General features: G+C 39.1%; 1 protein-coding gene across 3 annotated transcripts; it reads left to right on the forward strand.

Moving 5' to 3' along the window:
- The first annotated feature begins 1,219 nt into the window (after positions 1–1,219).
- Positions 1,220–18,253, forward strand: Prdx4 (peroxiredoxin 4). Of its 3 annotated transcripts, none has more exons than XM_048440733.3 (7): positions 1,220–1,557; positions 6,814–6,931; positions 9,295–9,411; positions 10,880–11,002; positions 12,655–12,785; positions 15,853–15,887; positions 18,143–18,253. In XM_048440733.3, exons 1-7 carry the CDS (start codon positions 1,356–1,358, stop codon positions 18,191–18,193), a joined length of 777 nt encoding a protein of 258 aa, XP_048296690.1. In that variant the 5' UTR covers positions 1,220–1,355; the 3' UTR covers positions 18,194–18,253. The 3 variants fall into 3 exon arrangements, with proteins under 3 accessions (XP_048296690.1, XP_048296691.1, XP_048296689.1); XM_048440732.2 differs by lacking the exon at positions 1,220–1,557 and adding an exon at positions 3,326–3,667; XM_048440734.3 differs by lacking the exons at positions 1,220–1,557; positions 15,853–15,887 and adding an exon at positions 3,325–3,667.
- Positions 18,254–22,296: the final 4,043 nt, after the last annotated feature.

The raw sequence follows: 22,296 nt of genomic DNA on the forward strand, positions 1-22,296 counted from the left end.
ATCAAGACTTGCCACCAGGTTCTCTCAACATCACAAGGACCTGTTTCAGAGCCCTACCTCCTCTTAGCACTTCTTACCCACTCCCTACCCTAAACCTCTCCAACCCAAGGTTTGCTTCTCTTCCCCCATCTTCTGATCCTTATATAATACAACCATTTGGCCACATGCTATCTTGACCTCCTGGTTTTCTTGATTTTCTGCTCTCTTCTGGTCCTCTCTTGCTCCTCTCTGGCTCTTCCCCTGTCTCTCTTCTCTCATGACTAGTTCAGCCTGGACCCTTCCAAACACCTCTGACTTTTCTCTACCTCGTAGCTACAACAAAAAACTTCAACTCAACCATGCCATGGAGTGGACATGTCCTCGTTTTCATTCACCCATTAACTCCACAAAATGACAAAAAAAATTCACAAAGCATGGCCTCTGTTATCTATAAGCTAAGTATTACAGGAACGGGTATCTGACTACTAAAATCTAGAGGCTAAGGATGAAGCTCCCAACTATAAAGAACAATAAAATTTACAATTAAAGGGCAGCTGTGGGCACAACCTGAGCCACCAGCAAACAACAACAGTAACAACAAAACAATCGGTGTTTCCAGAAACAGAATTAAAAGGACTCCAGCACAGGTGTAGGCCACTAAAGGCCTGGTACAGTAACAGAGTATTTAAGTTACCAGGCAGAGGGAAGAAACCGGATATGATTAGAATCTGTACTCTGAGATCCATAGTGGAACCTGCAAAGGTCCCCATGACTATCAGATATGAATTCCACCAGGATATATTGCATCTTTGCCAATCATACAAGGGTGTATGCTTTTCTCACAGCATCTGTACTATGTAGGGACCTGTGAGAAGTAAAAAAGCTATGTGCAGGCCAATCAAGCTAATATATAGATACTTAGGTGACCTCTGATTAATATCTGTGATATCTAGGAACACCCCCTCATGTGTGATGTATTACACTTTTAGTGAGTAACTGACTCTAGCTGGATGGTGGGTGCCTTGAGGGCAAGGACCCCTCTTCAAGGTTCATGGTGGATGCTACTATGACAGCATAATGTCTGCTCAAATGTCATTGGCTGAACGGCCTCAGAGCAAGTGACACTCAGAATGCCAGCTAACAAGAGATTTCAGAGCAGCTGAGGGACAGAGTAGGTGCCAGGGAGGTGGCCAACCTGGTCACTCTCCCCAGTGGGCAAGGGGTTCACTGGGGCCCAGCTGGTGACCAGTCCCTGCTACCAACTGGGGCACCTCAGCTCAGTCTAGGGCAAAGCTGTGTAGGGATATATCACTCTCTCCCAACTCAGGGCCTAGAATTCACGAAGGCTAGTGACTGTTTCACAGTCGCCAGTCATCATGGATCACCGCAGCCGCCCGCGAGGGGGCATAAGCCTTAGTCGAGTCTCTGGGACTGAAATACGAGCCGCTAGGGTCTCACTTCCCTTCCACGTTGATCAGGAGGCTAGGGAAGGAGAAGAATGGGAACGAGAGCTACCACGTCCGAGGCCTGTCATCGATGAACCTTCAGAAAATGAAGAGCTACGGGAAAACGTTATGAGTAAGTATATTCTCCTCTCAGCGGGGACATGGAGGTGCTGGGAGCAAGTGGGGGGAGCCTTAGGGAAAGGGGGAGCAGGGAGCGGGACATGGTGAGCTGTGACGTTTCTGAGAACTGAACCCAGAATCTCCTGGACATGTGCTTTAAGATTGAGCTCTGCTGCACCCCTTACCCTGGTACCACATTTAATTTTAAAATATAATCACTTGGGACACACTTAAATCACCAAACTGTCTTTTTGCCCTCTAATTCCTGTTCGAAGAGAAAGGCTAGTCAGAACATATTGCTTTTTAGATTAGACCCTTTTATCTCTGAGTTTTAACCAAACTGGTGGGAAAAAAAGGCTAGGTCTAAAGAGGGAAATCATGGAACTACATTAATAGATCGCACTACAGGGAAAAGATTACTGGACTAATAGAGTGATATAATGCATGTCAATTGTGCTTTGGGAAAGTATGGTTTGAAGATTACTGGGTCAAACATGGGTAGAGGAACGGAGACCAGGCACAATAATGGCCCATATTCAAAATTTTTATATTAAAGATGGAATTAGAGGGCTGGAGAGATGGCAGTAGTTAAAAGCTCTGGCTGCTCTCCCAGAGGACAAGGGTTTCATTCCCAGCACCCTCATAGCAGCTCACAATTGTAACTCCAGTTCCAGGGGATCTTTCAATGCTGTCTTCTAGCTTCTATGAACCCCAGGCACACAAGCAATGCACAGACACCCCAGACAAAACACCCATTAAAATAAAATGTCAGGCGGATCTCTGTAAGTTCGATGTCAGCCTAGTCTATAGACTGAGTTTCAGGACAAGCCACAAGTCTGTTAAACAGAGAAACCCTCTCTCAAAAAAAATTATCATTAATAATAATAATTTTTTAAAAGATGTGAATAGAAGATGGTCAGGGTCTAAAATAGAGCTGTGGTTAGGAGTGCATGAAAGCAGCTCTGGGGCATGAGGGAGCTGACAGGTGATGTCACAATTCAGTCCTTGACAAGCTGACAGGTGACGTCACAATTCAGTCCTTGACAAGCTAAAACGGAGGGACTGCCTCTAGGCGCTGGGGCAGTCACTAAATGGTGGCAGGGCATGCAGCAGTGTGTCATGGGTAGAGGCAACGCAACAATGGATAAAGGGGTAAATTGCGCTTTTGTACCGAGCTAGGAGGGGTTTCAGGTCTTGACTGGAAAATAAGGAAGTGACTACATTCCACACTGTATTGTTCACACTGTCCCCAAGTGCACACAAGCATGATCTCTCAAAACCAAAACCAACAAAATGTATGAAGGTGACTTTAACTAGAAGTATTAATTGCAGCCAGGCCGTGGTGGTCCACACCTTTAATCCCAGCACCCAGGAGGTAGAGGCAGGCAGAGCTCTGTGAGTTCGAGGCCAGCCTGATATACAGTGAGTTCCAGGACAGCCATGGACACACAGAGAAACTGTGTCTTGAAATAACGAAAAGTATATATTGCCAGTCCTTCACAAGCATATAGGTTACTTTGAACTTCTGAAGAGATGGAGTGAGGGGTAGGGAAGCTCTGTTATAGTGATGGACATTGGAAGCACACGTGCAGGCACTTGGGTCGCCACCCACCCCCACCCTGGAAGACACCTTTGATAAGTTCGGAAAACACTTCAGCTTGGTTCGTCCAAGCTTGTTTGGCGCAGGCGCAGAAGCCCGCTGGGGGGGGCGGGGCGGGGCCTGCGCCCACGTGGCAGGGGGCGGAGTGGGGCGGAGCAAGTCTCGCGAGGCCGCGCCCTGGTTCGCGCGGTCTCTAGCGCGCCGTTTTAGCCGCTTGGCGGCGGGGGACCTCCGAGCTTTAGCAGAGGGACGTGTTTTCGCGCTCGCTCGGTCATGGAGGCGCGGTCCAAGCTGCTGGACACTACTACTCCGTCCCGTCGCTGGATCCGAAAGGTGGTGCTGATCCTGCCGCTGCTGCTGCTGTTTCTGTTGCGGACCCAAGCTCTGCAGGGCTCGGAGTCTGAGGAGCGGTTCCGGACCCGCGAAAATGAGTGCCACTTCTACGCTGGTGGACAAGTGTACCCCGGAGAGGTGTCCCGGGTTTCGGTCGCAGATCACTCCCTGCATCTAAGCAAAGCCAAGAGTAGGTGATGCCCTGCGGAGGTTGGGTGAATGGGAAAAAACTCGGGAATACTTAGACCCTTTTTGTGGATGCTACGGAAGGGTGGGGCTGGAGTTGGGCCGCTCCCCCAAGGCTGCCTCAGAGCTCTGGGTCCACCCCGTTGCCTTTGTGGGTGTGAGGATGGGTTCCTGGTGTGAAGAAAGATGGTTTCCTCTGATCAGATTTCGGGAGAGGTAGCGGTTACCCCTAAAGCCACAAATGGGGGTGTTCCTAGTCCCGGGCTTGCAGGCGTGGAGGATGTTGTGCAAACTAAAAGACTTTCTTAAATGTCCGAAAATGCCTGCAGCAGCCCTGTCTCTTCCAGGGAAGAGAGTTCATTGAGAAGTTGAATAATGATTCACAGAGAATTTGATTAAGCAGAGAAGTGGCTAAACAAAATGTTCAGAAGGTCAAACTTTTTTTGTAACATACAAAGACTCTTATTGAAAGTCATCTCCCCAAAATTTGTAGAATTAGTGGATATTGATATTTCTAAAAAAATGAAGACATTATTATAGGGTATTTTGGAGAGACACTGGGGTTGGGAGTGGAAGTGGCCCAATTGGGTTTACTGGGTTGATGGTACTGCCAACTGGGCTTTTCATTATTTGTCTTTCTGTCCAGTGTTTGAAGCTAGTGGCCACTCTCAGAAAAGACACGTCAGACTAAGTAGACACTGAGAAAATCGAGGCCTGCTGCATCTGGATATTAAGATTGCCAAAAAGAAGTGACCAGCGCATCCAGACAAAGCCCGTGTCTTACTGGCTTTTCCCTAACCCTCTTCTAGGGATTATTTGACATTCTGTAGGTGTATGTTTGAATTTTGGTTGTTGCAGCACATTATGTCCTAGTGTTCAGTGGAAAAAATAGTTAGACTTGACAGTCTGTGGCCTGCTTTTTGAGCATAGGATCCTGACAGATCTGACAGAATGGCTTCAAACTCCTGCTTCATTGCAGAGAGCCGGGTTTACAGATGTGCCCACTACACCTGGCTATTTCACAGTTCTGAACCTCCAGAGCTAATGCCATGTTACTACCACATACAATGAATGAGAAAGGCTGTTTTACCTCCTTCAACATTTGTAGTTTCATAGTAGAACTTCTTTGGGACTGTTTTAGAAAGCAAGTTTTTGCTTTAAAACAATAATATTCCCAAGTCCCATTGATTTCACTTGCCTGAGGAAGATATTCTGAAATGTGTTTACTCAAGTATGCTTCCTGTTGGAAACAAAGCCATTCCAAAGCTGTATTTGGAAGTAAAGAAGAAAAAAAACTAGTAGTTATAATAGCTTTCTGTTTACCAAAAATCTTTCAAATTTTTATGTAATTGTTGGATACCTGTGTCATATAGAGGCTGATCTAAAATTGGAGAAAATGAGAATTTTTATTCATAAAAGGGGATATTATAGAGCAATTAAGGCTATTCAATATTTCAAATATTTTAATAACATAAAAATGTCATAATTTACATTTTCAGTGAGAGGAAAAGATGTGCACCGTGACCCAGATTTCTGTTTGGAAAGTGGGAAAGATCAAAATGTTAACAGTAGTTAAACTGATAATAGACAGGGGATTTTAAATTGTCTTCGTTACACTGTTTACCAGAGTCATTATGCTAAGGCATTTAAGACATTGCTGTTTGTTTGGTTGAGACAGGATCTCTCTACATAGCCCTGCCTGTCCTGGAACTCATTTAGTAGACCAGGCTGGCTTCGAACTCAGAGACCCACCTGCCTATGCCTCCTGAATGCTGGGGTTAAAGATGTGCATCACTGTGGTTTTTGTTTTGTTTTTTAATAGGTAAAGAAGGCTGCTTTTGGAATTTTATTTAAAAATCTTACCAAAATAACTGCAGTTACTCAATCAAAGCCAAACATTTGCAAACATCAGTTTTCAAAGCAAGATTTATTTTCCTGACATGATTTTATGTCTGTGTAAAATCCTTAAGGAATGTTATAACAGGTCCTTACAATTATTATAACCTCTTTCTTAGTTAAGCATTTGAAGTAATGAATATAAAATATACAAACTTTAGCAGATTTCTGGTTATCTCTTCGGGCTTTTTTTAGTAAGACCAGGATTATTTATATTATGTAGTTCTGACTCAAGATAAGAAATCACATGTTATATATTAACTTCACAAAGAAATTCATTTTCATTTTGTCTCTGTGGAACAACTATTAATGCTGGCTTTTATACAGAATTATAAGGCTTGATTCTAAAAACTATAGTTCAACTTGGAAACAAGTATTGATCTCAGTATATATAATGGTTTTAAAAGTGTTATTTGAATGTGTCAACAGCCTGAAGGTACATATTATCAAAGGGTACTAGCTAGAGTGTCAGCATGCCCTTACACGTAGTACAGCAGCACTATTGAATTTGCATCAGGTCTCTTGAAACCTGTTCAAAGGGGTGAGGAGTGTCTCCTTTTTGAAAACTTTCTAGGAAAACTATCCCTCCCATGATCTGGGATAACTTGGAGGGGCTATAATTGAAATAGCCAGCAGGGTTTAGTACAAGGATAAAATGTAAGGCTTTGTGGTCATGGGCAGAAACATTTTTCTAATTTCATTCAGGGAATGTGTGTTAATAATTATAGTAACCAGGAAAAATTCTATATATACAAGTATTTTTTTTTCACTAGCATCCAGCTGAAACTTAGCATTTCCTCCTATCACAGTTATGGGTGACAACTCACTCTCACTCCTGAGGAAGTACTTGCTAGTACCTGTTGCTCGCTGGGACACAGAGACTTTCTCATGCTGTGTGATAGCTATTGCAGGAATAATCCCATCAAAAGTTATCTTACAGAATTATGGGCTCACCCCCACATCTTGCACCTTGAAGGTGTTGGGAATGAACACACAGCTGTTACAACATCACTAGCTTTTTAAATGCATATATGTTGCATTTCAGGGAAGTTGGTTTCCTTTATAATTCTATGCATCTTATATTGTCTAACAGTAAGTTATTGTTCCAAGTTCTCAGAAGTCTATGAGCTTCCAGACTGCCAGTGAAGTCTAAAGCTTTAGAAGCCTCAATCAATTTTCAGTGTTTTTCTAAAGCTGTCCTTTGCCATTCCAACAACTTTCTATGTTATAGAAGATTATGTTTTTCTTTCTTAGTTTCCAAGCCAGCACCTTATTGGGAAGGAACAGCTGTGATAAATGGAGAATTCAAGGAGCTCAAACTGACTGACTATCGTGGGAAATACTTGGTTTTTTTCTTCTACCCACTTGATTTGTAAGTAATACATGCAAGTAATCACTAGTTAAATGCCAGTCTTTGTCATTTGTTATCCAAAGACAACAAACAGAATTTGTTTTTTAACTGATGGTTCTTAAGGCAAGCTGAGAGAAAAAAGGTAATATCTACCACATATTTGAGTCACAAAGGCAAGAAAATAGACTGATAATATTTTAGCAAGTAGCTAATGCAAGAGTTATTACATAATTCTGTTTTCTTTAAAGGCTTTGCTATTTTTTATTTGCTGTATTATTTTCCTGAGATTTGTACATTGTAATATCTATTTAATATATATAGTAATACTTTTTGATTGTGGCAGTTCTGACAACATTTTTGGATGACCATAAAGTCAGTCATAAATTGTCTTGTAGCTATGCACATCAAAGAGTTTATTTTGAAACATACAATTCTGAGACTGCCTTATTCATGAAAAGAGTAAGAAGAAAGCAATAAAAAAGAATTAGTTATATCAACCTCTTATTTTTTTTCTATTTCAATTTTTTGGAGGTGTTACAAAAAACAGCTAAAAGATCCCTTTACATATGTCATTGTACCTTTCTTTGTCCAGTAAGATGAATCTAGAACGATATAGGTGAGAATTAAATTCATTTCTAAACACTATAAGCCAGGAGTTCGCATTTTCTCTATAGAACAAAGAAGAGTAAGAGATTTTAATCTTGTTATCTCTGTGCTGATGTCTCATATTCCTATAGGTAAAGTTTACATGCATGATTTTTGCTGTAGAGAAATTTTACCATTAAAGGGCGTAATATGACCAGTAGAACAAAGTTTGCCAATCTTTCAGTACTAAGCCAAGTGGGAAGAATTCTAATAAAATTAGGGCATTAAACCCAAAAGAAGTTATCTCTCTAATAAGCCTATGCTCTGGCTCTATTAACTAAAAGAATAAGTTGATTTCTAATGGAATTCAGAAGTAGATTTCTTGAGCTAATAAGAAAGAAGGTAGAGTCTACCATTAACCTTTTTAGAAAATACTGGATGAAAGTATGATTCGTCACCCAGTTCATCAGGGACAGTTAGAACTATTGGTTTGCACATGGCAGTGCTGTGTTTCAACAACTGAATTATTTTTAAATCCACTATTAGACTCAAGTAGAAACTTGTTCCCTAGATCTATGTTTTTCAAACTTTTGGGCCATAACCCATACATTAAGAATTACATATTTCATTGCCACCCAATACACATGACTATGTACACAGGGTAACATTCATTCTCAGCTCAAGCTCAGCTATGCTTGATGTCAAAGTACGGAAAAACTTCCGTACAAAGTGGTAAATAACCACTTTCCCAAATTCTTCTCCAATTTGGCTCTCCCAAGTGGTACCTTTCTGAAAATTCAAGCTAAACCTAGCTTCAAGTTAAGATTGAATATCACTACTGAAGAGAGACATGTGCACATATATATATATATATATATATATATATATATATATATATATATATATATACACAGATGTTTAATAACTATCCTCATTATGTATAATGTATTGGCATTTTTGTATTTTAACATTAGTTCTAGCTCACTAAATTAGTTTAACCATGGTTTGAAAAATTACTCTCCAGTTGGGCTGGAGAGATGGCTTAGCAGTCAAGAGCATGGGCTGCTCTTCAGATGATCCATGCTTAATTCCCAGCACCCACATAGCCTCTTACAACCCTCTGTAACTTCAGTTCCATGGGACCTCATACTCTCTTTTGACCTCTTCAGGTACCAAGCACATACATGTTACACAGACATACATGCAGGCAAGACACTCATAAAATGATAAGAAAACTTTTAAAAGAAATACAGCCTGGAATAATGTCTTCTCAATTGTTCTGCTAAAATTTTATATTATCCCAGGTGTATTTTACATGGGGCTGGAACACAAGGTGAAAGAGAAACTATCCAGAAGCAGGAGATAGGACTAAAGAGCATTGCCTTATCTGTAAATTACATGTAGAGGAGGCTAGTTCATAGGAATAAGAAAAACAAGCAAAATGATATAGACATTGCTTAGATCCCTTGAAATCTGTAACACACTAAACTACAAAATATTGAAAGCTTATGAAATGGGGATGCTGCTGGGAGGAATAAGGAAGCATTGCTCACACACTGATCAATTAAAATATAAAAAGAAAATTGGTTGGAAAGCAATTGAGAACTCAAAATGTGTTTAGAATACTTAATTAAATACTGTCTTAGAATTTCAGTTGGAGAAAACTCATTTATCTGCTGTCTCCTTAAGGTGTGTTTTTATATACTCAAAAGTGTTTATAATAAACAAACTCTGGTTTGAAAATACAGGTGTATGCTTATTTTGAGAATACTCACTTGTTTTCTTTTTTCAACTTTCAGCACCTTTGTATGTCCAACTGAAATCATCGCTTTTGGTGACCGAATTGAAGAATTCAGATCTATAAATACTGAAGTGGTGGCATGTTCTGTCGACTCTCAGTTTACCCACCTGGCCTGGTCAGTGTTCTGCTTTAAGTCTGGGATAAAATGAGTAGATTTATTTCTTAGTCATGTGCAGATGCTCTTAATATGTTAGTTATAATAATTTGGGTATCCTTAGTGTGAAGAAAATTCAAACACTTCTGTTACATAGTTACCAGTGTGTTAGCTCAGTCATTAGTTTTTATAGTTTTCAAAAAGCAGTCATTTTTGAAAATTAATTTTAGACTAATGTGGCTGAAAGAGAAGGATCTCTGAGATCAAGGTCAGTGCAGGCTACAAAGTAAAATCCTGTCTCAAAATCCAAAAACAAAAAATTAGTGCTGAAAGTAACTTGTAAAAATGTATTAGCATGAGAAGATATTTTACCTAACAAACTGTAAAGAACTGCTAATTAAAGTGACAAGACATGCCATTTCAACTTGTCTCATTGGCCTAGATTGAAAAAAAAAAAACCTCAGTGTGAAGAAATGGCACTCAGACATAGTTTAAGGTTCAGCATTCCTGGAGAGCAGCTGAGCAACATGTCTCAAAATCTGAAAAGTGTATGGATATATGAGTTTTGAATAATGTCAGTAGTGTTGGGCTGAAAATTTTTCACATGGTGAAGATTATTGAGAATTCTTTTGATTTTAAAATGTAATATTCAATTCATTGAACTCATAAATACATGCACAAGTGTTTTTCCTCACTGGCAATTTTTATAGACACATTAGAATGTTAAAGTATACAGGACAAAGTTCAATTGGTTGGAGAACTATAATTGTAAGTATCAAATATATCCTGATTACTAATAGAAGGATATTAAATCTTCTTGTTCATTTGCTTTATTATTTTTGTAATGATTTTGAATCTTTCTAAGATTAAAATGCATGTAAACTAAGGGAAAACTTCCAAATAATTTGGGTGTTTTTCTTTTTTTTTTAAGATTTATTTATTTATATGTGCATGCTCTATGTGCACATACACCTGCATGCCAGAAGAGGGTATCAGATCTCATTATAGGTGATTGTGAGCCAATATGTGGGTTCTGGGAATTAAACTAAGGACCTCTGGAAGAGCAAATAGTGCTCTTAACCACCAAGCCATTTTTCCAGGCCTCCAGTGTTGTTTTCTCTGGGAAATTGGGGCTCTGTTTTTAAACAGATTAGTTTTATACTAATACCAGCGAAGGTTTCTACAGACATGTCAGAACGAGTGAAGCAGACCTAAAGAAAAATACAGTCAGTTTTATGTCTGTCAATAGGGATCTATAAGACATGGTATTTCATACATTAAAAATGCTATGTGTATCAACATTTATTACTTAAAGGATGTGGATATACTACCCAGTGGAAAAAAAGGCCTGAAAATAGAAAGTACAGTAGCCTGTTATTTGTTACAAAGGGGGAATATGTATATACTTGTATTTATGTACTTTCATGTGTGGAAAGAGTTGATTTTTAATGTCATTTATATCTGAGGGCTGATGTTCTGTCTGTTGCAGGATTAATACTCCTCGAAGACAGGGAGGGCTGGGGCCAATAAGGATTCCACTTCTTTCGGACCTGAACCATCAGATCTCAAAGGACTACGGTGTATACCTCGAGGACTCAGGCCACACTCTTAGGTACCTGTGGTTAACATTTTGAAAAAACTCCAAGAACATTTATCATCTTCCAAGAAATAAGTGATACTTCAGAATTAAAAGATAGATACTTTGATCAAAAATATCTTTCCTCTATTTTCAGGAATGTTGTAAATAGTCTTTAAACGTCGATGCCCTATTTAAACTAGAATTGAACACTGTTAGAGCTAGAGGGCTTCAACAACCTCTCTGTTTCCAAATAAAAGAAGCAGATGTGTGGATGACTATAAATTGAGTCACAGTTAGAAAATAAGTGAATAACAGCAACCAGACTTGTATCTGGGTCTCCTGATCCCGTTATTCTTCCTGTTTTCCTTTTGTCTGAACCGGCTCTAGTAATGTTTTTCTAAGGAATACTTAGTACTTTGCACACCTCTATCTTTGGAAAGACTAAGGCAGTATCACACCTAGCAGCCTTTTCAGCTTTCTGAGTTTTGATTTTTGACATAGTGTAGTTCTGGCTATCCTGGAACTCACTCTATAAACCAGGCTGGTAGCTTTTACATAAACTAGTAAGTACAAATTGAATTCTTTGATAAAGGGGCAATTTGAGCATTAAAAAGTTAAAAGTTGTTGAACACTAAGTAATATTACCTAACACTGAATTTGCCCTTTGATTTTGACAGATAGCTTTTTTTGAGACAAGGTCTTATCCCAGGCTGGCCTTGTTTTGAACTACATAGTTAAGGATGACCTTGAACTCCTAATCTTCCTGCCTCTGCTCCCCCAAGAATTGGAATTATTTAAAGTCAGATTAAGTTGTGTTTTTTCCCTTAAAAAGGAGGGATTGTTTGTTTTTTGAAACAGACTTATGTAGCCTTGGCTAGCCTGTAATTGGCTGACTTCCAACTTACAAAGATCTATTTGCCTTTGCTTCCCCAGTCCTGGGAACAAAGATATGGGCTACCAGATAAAGATTTTTTAAAACATACATTAATAATATATATACATAATACTGTATTTCATTATAATATTTTTATACATGTAGATAGTGACAGTATCTTGATCATACTCAAGTCCCCATTATATTCTTTTGTCCCATTCCTGCTGATCCTCTCCTAATCATCCATCCATCTTCATGTCTTTATTGACATGTGTGTGTTCCAATGAATTTGAATAGGGTGGTTTATAGGACCATGGACACCTTACCAGTGGCAGAAAAAAACAACCATTAACTGCCTAGAGACTCACAAGGAAGGATTAAGCACCTCCATTACCTGCTTATAAATCTTAAAAAAGATGGAAGGAACCCCTCATCCAAAAACAGATTTTTAAAATTAATGTATGTATGTATGTCTCTGTATAGGTATGTACCTTCAGAGAAAGTTATCCGATACCTGAAAGTGGAGTTGAAGGCAGTTATGAGCACCCTAAGGAGGGGGTTGGGAATTACACTTGGGTCTTCTGTAAGACCAGTATATTCTTTTAACTGCTGAGCTATCTCTCCAGTTCCTCAACACTGAAATTTCAAACTATGATTTAACAATGATAATCCAAAAGTGTCTACTATGGGGGACAGGAGTGTATGTGGCAATAGAGTGGTACTGCTGACTCTGTATAGCACAATACTTACCTTACCTTCTAACAATACTGAGAAGAAATGGCATCACCTTTACCATCCCTGTATTTTACAGAGGCCTCTTTATTATTGATGATAAAGGAGTCCTAAGGCAGATTACTCTGAATGACCTTCCTGTGGGTAGATCAGTGGACGAGACACTGCGTTTGGTTCAAGCCTTCCAGTACACTGACAAGCATGGAGAAGGTACCTTTCTAGTCGAAAACCTTATATCTTATTTGACAGTATCTTGCATGTTTATAGTGAATTTTGGTCTTTTTTCACCCCCTCATTACCCTATTATCCACTTCTCCCACCAAAACTCTTCTCCTTTCTACCAAAATGCCTCCTAAGTTTGGGTTTTTGTTTGTCATCCATGGAGTTAATTAGGGTTGTTTGCATGAGTATGAGTAGAGGTGGGGTTATTTTCTGGACCACAGGCAACTGATGTAGTAGCTATACCACTGAAGAAATTGATACTCCCTCCCCCATCAAATGCCCCAGTGAGGAGTGGGGCCTATGTTGCCCTCCCCTTACCCCTGCTAGAATGTCGATAGGCCAGTCTTGTGCAGGTAAACCCAACTGCTGGAATCATGAGTACAAGTGCATGTCCAGAAGACATAGTTTCCTAACATCCCTCCTCATCCTCTGGCTCTTAACACTGTTTCTTTCCGTCTTCCAACATGTTCCCTGATTCTTGGAGATACATGTCTTCTTTAGGGCTCAGTCCTTAACAGTCACTTATTCTCAGCACTTTGACAAGTTATGAATCTATGCATTAACTGCATCAACTATAAAAAGTAGTTTTCAGATGAAGACTGAGAGCAGCACTACCTATGTGTGTAAACATGAGACATTGTTAGAAGGCAGTTTGACATCGTGTCCATGGAGCAAAGCAACAGTAATAGGGCCCCTAGTAGGGCCTACAACTTCCTGCGCAACTTTTTTTTTTTTAATTTTTATGTGTGCTTGTGTGTAATGGGCAGAGGCATAATTTAATTTCTTATCCTTAATATAATTTGAATGTTTTTCACATACTCTGATTATGGTTTTCAATTTAGTAGATTTCTTTGACCAAGCAAAATTGTTAATTTAAATGATATATCCAAATATCACTACTATCTTCTGCTAACTATAACGAGATACAAATAAATACCTTATTTGCATAGTCCCTTTAGGTAAACGTAAAAGAATTTCTCCTAGAATTTTAAAAATTATAGGTAATTAAAATGTAGTACCAATCTGACAATAGTTAATAATGTAGATTTTATTATATATTTCATTCTTATATTTAGCTACTTAGTTGTTTTATTATTGTTTTGTAATGAACTCACTTGAGAAAGTGCCTCCATCATGTTGACCTGTAGGTGAGTCTGTGGGATATTGTCTTGATTAATGATTGGTGTGGGAGGACCCAAGCAAATGTTAGCAGTGGCGCCCTTGAGCAGGTAGTCCTGGGTGCTGTTTTAAAAGGCAAGTTGAGCAAGCCATAGGAACAAGCCAGTGCAGCACTCCTCCATGGCCGCTGCTTTCGTTCCTGCCTTGACTTCTTCAAAGATGGACTGTGATGTGAAAGAGGAAGTGGAAAAATCCCTTCCTTCCCAAGTTGCTTATGATCATGCCATTTCTTTTTGTCTTCCTTTTAATTATATTTATTGATTTTTTTATTGAGCACTACATTTTTCTGTGGTCCCCTCCCTTCCTCTGTCCTCCCCTTCAACCTCTTCCCATTGTCCCCATGCTCCCAATTTACTCAGGAGTTCTTGTCTTTTTCTACTTCCCATGCAGATTTAATCCATATATGTCTCTCTTAGGGTCCTCATTGTTGTCTAGGTTCTCTGGGATTGTGATTTGTAGGCTGGTTTTCTTTACTTTATGTGTAAAAGCCACTTATGAGTGAGTACATGTGATAATTGTCTTTCTGATCTGGGTTACCTCACTCAATATGATGTTTTCTAGCTCCATCCATTTGCCTGCAAAATTCAAGATGTCATTGTTTTTTTCTGCTGTGTAGTACTCCACTGTGTAAATGTACCACATTTTCCTTACCCATTCTTCAGTTGAGGGGCATTTAGGTTGTTTCCAGGTTCTGGCTATGACAAACAAAGCTACTATTCTGATTTAGCTCAATAAATTAATGTAATCCTTGGGATTATTCAGCATCACACCAATAATCTATCAGTCTATCCTTCACAAGTTTCAGCAGTAACTAAATAGAAAACAAGTCATGTTTTGCTAAAATAAAGCATGTTGTATATACTTTTAAAATGTGATTGCTGAGCTGAGTGTGGTGGGTCTCACTTTTACCCCAACACACAGAAGGCAGAGATAGGTGGATCTCTGTAAACACAAGACCAGTCAGACTTACATGGTGAGTTCCAAGCCAGTGACAACTACACAGTGAGATACTGTCTTAGAAAAAAAATGTAAAACTGAAATTGCTGAGAGTAGATCTTTTTAAAATATGCATTTGTGTCAGTATATGTCTCTGTGAGTGTATGTCCAGATGCCTGCAGAGGCCAGAAATTACATCTCCTGACGTCAAAGTTATAGGTGGTTGTGAACCACCTGGTATTAGATGCTGGGAACCAAACTCAGATTCTCTGATGAGCAGTGTGCACTCAGCTACTGGGACAGCTCTCCAGCAACAGAGAGAAGATTTTAAGTGACCTTACTTTAAAAACAATGAGTTATGTGAGGTGAGAGACAGGTTAATTAGTTTGATCTAATAATCCCACAATGTGTGCATACATCAACCTTACCCTGAACCCAGAAATGTATAATTTGACTAAATTTGGGAGTATAGAAAATATAGCTAAGTCCATGACTCAGCACATACTAAAGTCTGTTGATAAACAGCACACATTGGCAGGAGCATACAATATAATGGGGTATAAACCAGATAATCTTATTGGTCGCATATATAAACTCAAGAGGATCCCTCACCTAGGCTTTCTAGTTCAGCAGATTCCATGATCTTCCAATTTTAGTACACGTATGTAGTTTGATTTTCATATTTTAACTGCAAATGCATAAAATTCGTAAAATTATATTAATTAAAATTTATATATATTCTATATATAGATAAGCTGTCTGCTAATAAAGTCCGTGAATAAAATTCTTTAGTACTAGCAGACAAGCTAACAGGAGCCAAGAGCTTGGTAGCCTGGACATATTTAATATAATTTTTCTTTCATATAGAAACAGGTTCAGGAGTTGTTAAAGGAAATTAAACTGTTTTTAACTGTCTCTTTCTTATTTTTATTCCTTGTAGTCTGCCCTGCTGGCTGGAAACCTGGTAGTGAAACAGTAAGTCATGGTGATTTTGTTGTTGTTAAAGGCTTGGCCAGAGTCAAAAATGTATGCCAGCTTTAATGTAATCTGTCCTTATATTCGGACTGTCTTGATTCCCAAAACGAAGTTATCATGGTTAGGCACAAATGATGCTGCAGACATACCCTGGGCTGGTGGGAGAGCAGATAACGTAGAGAAGTCATAATATGGATTATATGGTGACTTTTAAGGCTAACTGTCCAGAGAAGTACACTGTTTTAAAAATGGAGAAACCCAAAGGGCAATGTAGATATGTAGGAGAAAAAACTTAGAGATGCATATGGAATTTCTTGCTATATTGTGAGCCAAGGAAACTATCCCAAGCAAACCTCTGCATAGGAGAAACGTTTGAAGAAAATCTGGTTTTAATGAACACTGATGCTAATGGTGTTAAAGAAAAGATTCAAACACATACACTTCCTCTCTTAGAGATACTGGTACACCTTATGAACAGTCCTTGAAGTAACCTTTGACTAGAATGACTTGGAAACTTGCATGTACCTTTTCTTAAATAATATCTAAAATCTTTCAGATTTTTATCTTCTGAGAATCAAACGGTAGTTAGGAAACGAATATTAGAGGAAGGAAGGAAGAAATTTTCTCAAAAGTACCATTTGCCAGAGAAAGTCTTCAGATGTACTCTTCTCTTTTTTTAACGTGCATCATGCCTTAGGACTTTGCATGTTAAGGGCTTTTCCCCACTGAGCCATTTTGCCAACCCCTTTGATGCTCTTTCTGTATTGGCCTCTGTGTAGTTGACTGGCTCTTCCTCTTCACTCATATTTCAGCCAGATGTCATCTTCAGAGGCTTTGCACTGTGCTCCATACCAGCCCTGTTCACTATCCATTCCATCAACCTGTTTTTCAGAACCCTAACAGTCTAAAATGCCAGAATACACAGAGTCTTAAGACAAGGGACATTAGATACCTAGTTCATTTATGCATACTGTCTGAAATTGTTTAAATAATTGTCATAAAGCAGGTGCTCAGTAAGTGCCTGTTGAAAGAAGGAACAAACCCAGAAATATGGAATTATTTTTGTCAATTAAAATTAAATACAGTATATGCTATCACATGCACATTTTTCCTGGAAATCCACGGTTTCCACCAAATTCTTAAAGAAATTTATGGTCTCTAAAAGTTAATATCATAGATAGCATATTTTCTGAAATGTATAATATTTATCCTATCATACTTCTAGTGGATCTGTTTTTGGGAGCTTTTGCTGATCATTTAGGAGCTGAATACTCAGAATGTACCTGCAATGTTATTTTTGTCACAGGTGGTTTGCTATACACCTGCATACAAAATTGCCTACTATCTTAAAGGAGAAATGCTTTTTAAACCAGGAGCTTCTGATTCATAGTTATATGTGTAAGCCTGTACAATCAACCAAATATAAAGTACCTTATGCAAATTTATCATTTAATATATCTAGTGCTCAAGGTAGCATGAATGTACATCATCTTAAGATTCTTTTTTGTAGGAATTTCTTTTCCTTTCAGAGTGTTCATTCACTGAATTATTTACAATCTTGTCTGTGCTGGTATCTTTTGTTCCACTTTGCAGTTTGAGATTATAAAACATTGCATTCTGATCCAGGCTCTGTGATATAAAACTGTAATCCCAGCTACTTTGGAGGCTAAGGGAGGAGGAGCAGACATTCATGAGTTTAAAACTAAGATAGGAAAATACAGTAAGGTCCTATCTCAAAAAAGCAAAACTTTAAACAGAGCTTTAGATACAGCTCAGTGATAATGTTCTTGTTTAACAGTTGAAGGGCCTAGGATAAACCCCCAGTACTCGAAATACCTCTAAAAGTTCATTTGATAAACCCTTAGTGTACGTACTGCCCCGTTTTCAGGTTATTTTATAATATCATCTAATAACCAAAGACATTTTAAAGTACATCCCCTGTGGCTATGCTTTCAGTGTGTTTAATTTGATCAGGCTCAAATGCACCATGAATGTTTGGCTGCCAAAAGAAGAGCTTTAAGCAAAATTTGGGTTGCTTGGGTACAGATACTGTTACTTCATAGAGAGATATTTTATTTGTTTCTGAGATTGTACACAGGACAAGTCTGGTTTTCATAAACATAATATATAATCTGATTTGGAATACAAAATGAATGGTTACATCTTCTTTAGTCAAGAGGAGGGTAATTAAGGTCAAACTATTTATAATGTACTTTGGCTTTTTTAAATGAATGATTTCCTTTTTTTTTAAACAGATAATCCCAGATCCAGCTGGAAAACTGAAGTATTTCGACAAACAGAACTGAAAAATACTTCAGTTGTGATGTTTGGACCTTCTCAATAAAGGTCACTGTGTTGTTACCGTGTTGGCTTGCCATTGTAATTTCTTAGTTACTATGAAAATCTATGTCATAGTCCAATTTTATTTATTGTTGAATGTAGACATTAAACATAAAAAAAGCATTCCCTTTCCTTCTTTTGGTTTTTCAAGACAGGGTTTCTCTGTAGCTTTGGAGCCTGTCCTGGAACTAGCTCTTGTAGACCAGGCTGGTCTCAAACTCACAGATCCACCTGCTTCTGCCTCCAGAGTGCTGGAATTAAAGGTGTGCCCCACTGCTGTCAGGCTAACATTTCCTTTCAAAAGTAAGAAATAATGAATTGAGCAAAAATCATAATCAATGTAACTGCCATTTATGATGTCCATACCATGTGGCAGGCATTGAATTAAGTAGCCTGACACATTTTCATTTTATTATCACAACTGTTTATTGTAAGATGAAGAAAGAAACTTGGGTAAATTATCCAATGTTAACATATCTAGCTAGCATAGGTAGCATCAGACTTGAACCCAGAACAGTTAGACCTAACTTCTTCATCAGTAGTTTCTGTGAAATTTTACACATTCTTGTTCGTTTTAGGTCGGAAACAGCATTTTTTGAATCTATTCAACAAAGCTAGTTATTAATGTACATGTCAACATTTAACAACTTTTGATCATCAAAACACCTGGCATAAAAATGACCAGATGACAAATTTCTGCTTTGTAGGAGTCTAGTATCTGATTACTGAAGCAGAGTTGATCCAAATAAAAATAGTTATGCTCATGAATTTTCATAGAAACTGATACAAATATCCTATTAATTAAATATGATTCCCTTTCTTGTCCGTTCTAAACTAATTAGTGTAAGTCCACAGGCCCATATGACACACTAAACAAAACCCAGGGAGAAAGTGATTCAAAAGGATGGTCATTGCTGTACTGGAAAGGACAGACCCTGGACACTGTCCAGAGACTGTTTCCAGGAGATGCTAACCTCCCATCACCTCGAGAAGGGCTGCTTAGTGAAGTGAGGGTGGTGTTTCACCCTCGGTCACAGCAGTGACTTAGAGACACTTTTTAAAGCTAAAATGTGCTTGGTCTGCTTCTCAAATGATTTCAGGATTGCCTTGTCAGAGAACTGTTAACAGGAGCATAAAGGGTCCATAAAGAGAACGATTTTGCCATTTAGCTAAAAATGGAACCTAAGCAAAAGAAGAGGTGTGTTGGAGGGATTGTAGAGAGGAAATGGAAGGGGAATATAATGTCATATGAAAAACCAAGAGAAAGTATACTTATAAAAGAAATGAAACCCATCTCCAGGTAAAATTGTGTCATTGACTCCTCATAAATTAATCTAAGGGGCTGGAGAGATGGTTCAGGAGTTAGAAACATTTACTGTTCTTGCAGAGGACCAGACTTCATTTCCCAGGACGCATGTCAAGTGGCTCAACCACCTGTAACTCCAGCTGCAGGAGACATAATGCATTTGACCCCTGATGCACCTGTGCTTATGTGTACACACACGTGCACAATCAGAATCACAAAAAAAAATTCTTTAAACACTCCAGTTTGGCAGGCCAGTTACCTGGCCAAAGAAATACCCAACAGAACGGCTGCCTCACCTTAAGCGATGCTACTGAAATGGGAGGAATAATTAGCCCTTTAATGAGTCACTGGACTTCTTCCAGAATTCCTGCCCCCTAGAACAGTCCCTAACAGCCATCTGAGGTTCTTCTGTTGGAGCTTCTCACCTTGCTAAAGACAGGTACAACGTTTTCCACTGTGGTTTCTCTCGGGTAGTGGCCAGAGCTTCACCGTCCTTTCTGTAGTGCTTCAGGGTTTGGCACACTTTTTATACAGCTCCTCTTCTCTGCCTGGTCACCGTTTGTTCATCCTGTGGTAGGCATGGCTTCTTGTCGTTTTCTGTCTCCTTTGGGCAGGTACTAAGATTTTTCTGCCCAGAGATTATTCTTTGAAATCCTAAGAATTGTCCTTGAGTTTAAAAACTAATTGGGGAAGAGCTGGGTCGCAGAAGGCTGAGGTGTAGAACACATTCTTAGAATGCATGGAGCCCTGCATTCAATCCCCAGCACCCATAAAGAAGAGCTGTTAGCATCAAGTGGATAGAAGCCAGGGATGCCGCTAAACATCCTGCCAAGGAAGCAACATGACCTACCCCTCCATGAGCACAGTAAACAGGTGCTTTCGGGGAGTAGCTCATGAGCCCCCTCCCTAAATAGCTCTAGGTAGTTAATGATTGCCAGGGAGGTGCGGTGGAGACAATTTATGTCAACAGGCTTTCAGGTTATGATATCCTTTCTCAAACACATTCACCACTCTTTTCTGAAAGATTGTTTTCTATCTTAACCCCAACTCTGCAACACAGAGGGCATCAATGTTTTGTTAACCTGTAAAATTTATGACTATTTCTCTAAAATGTCTTTTTTTAAACAGTGCTTGTGTTTAAACTCAGGACCGCGTACATGCCACCATGATTTTTGTACCACTGAGTCTTATGCTCAGTCCTCCAGGCCTATAAAATGTCCTTGCATACAGTGTTTTTAACACATAAAATATAAAAAATTTAAAAATAAAATATATCAAGATACAGTCTTTAGGAGATGGGGCCAAAATAGTGTCTTTGTGAAAGAACACATGAAGCACAATTAATAAAATCTCAGTGAAAGAAATTGAGGTTCAACCTGAAGATCCAAAAAGCAAAGCAGCCAGCCACTGGCTCTTACTAGACCTCAGTTCAAAATGGCAATCCTGCCTCCAGGAACCTCAGAATGGGAATGATACTGAGAACTATTTCCTCCCGTTTTATAATCCTCTTTAAACCTGGGATTAAAGGTTTGTACTGCCCAGTTTCTATGGCAACTAGAGTGGCTACTTGGATTAAAGGTGCATGTTGCCACTGCCTCATCTCTCAGACTGAGCAGTGGGACAGTTCTACTCTCTTCCTTAGGCAAGTTTTATTAAATACAAGTGAGATGCCACTGCGATACACACATACTCATATATGTGTGCATGCATATATGTATATATTTATGTTTCATACATTTATATATAGAAACACTTGTGTAAACTCAAGTTGCTTATCCAGCTTTTAAAAAAGAAAAAGCAATAACTATGCTTACTCTGTCTGTGCATGGATGTGAATGTCTATAACTACAGCACTAGAAATGCTGAGGCAGGAGGATCACAGTATGAGGCCATTCTGATGAATATAGCAAAACCCTTTCCCACTAAACATCAATGGCCAAGATGAGTAGCTCAGTAGTACAAAGCTTACCTAACATGTCCATGGTCCTGACCGCCACTGCCAGATCTGAGCAATAAAGGAAATGGAAGAGAGAAAAGGAGGGAAGGAAGGGCAAGAGGGGAGAAGCGAGGGAGGAGAATTCCCAAGTTTTCAGTTAAAGGAAGTGCATTGTGCTATAAGTCAGGACCACTAGATGGCAGTTAGCACAAGGAAACTGAACAAGGGAGGGAAGAGAATTCCCAAGTTTTCAGTTAAAGGAAGTGCATTGTGCTATAAGTCAGGGCCACTAGATGGCAGTTAGCACAAGGAAAATGATCCACGATTTAACAAGTCGTGGGGCCTATCCAGGCTAGGTTTGAAGAGCAGCCTCAAATGTTTTTTTGTTTTTGTTTTGACTTGTGAAACTGGGTCTCATGCCGCCCTGGCTGACCTCAGACTCATGTAGGTGGAGCTAGCCTTGGACTCCTGATATTTGTGTCTCTACTTCCTACAAAAACTCTCTACTTCTACTAAGATTGCAGGTATAGGTCACCACACCCAACACCAGATTTTATTCAAATAAAGAACTTACATGAGATCAATTCAAAAGTAAGTACAACTCAATGAAGCATCTTAACTTGTACTGAACTGAAGAAGGATGCTTAAAAGAAATCCCACACGAGCTCAGAATTGAGTATAAGAGAGAGTTATTTATTTAGGAGTATACTCACAAATTACAGTACTCTGCTCGAACAGGAAACAGCAACAGAATCCCGCACCCGGAAGAGAGGCTAGAGGAGGAATTTCATTTTCATATATAGTATAAGAGGCCACACCCAAGTGGG

This window comes from Myodes glareolus, chromosome X (assembly GCF_982192425.1).
Source record: "Myodes glareolus chromosome X, mMyoGla1.1, whole genome shotgun sequence".
Lineage (NCBI taxonomy): Eukaryota > Metazoa > Chordata > Mammalia > Rodentia > Cricetidae > Myodes > Myodes glareolus.

Bases quoted from the DNA above. Each gene is read 5' to 3' on its own strand.
- Prdx4 (XM_048440734.3), top strand. From the start codon at position 3,418: ATGGAGGCGCGGTCCAAGCTGCTGGACACTACTACTCCGTCCCGTCGC. The intron at 6,932-9,294 runs GTAAGTAATACA...TTCAACTTTCAG, and splicing joins TTCTTCTACCCACTTGATTT to CACCTTTGTATGTCCAACTG. The intron at 11,003-12,654 runs GTACCTGTGGTT...TGTATTTTACAG, and splicing joins GACTCAGGCCACACTCTTAG to AGGCCTCTTTATTATTGATG.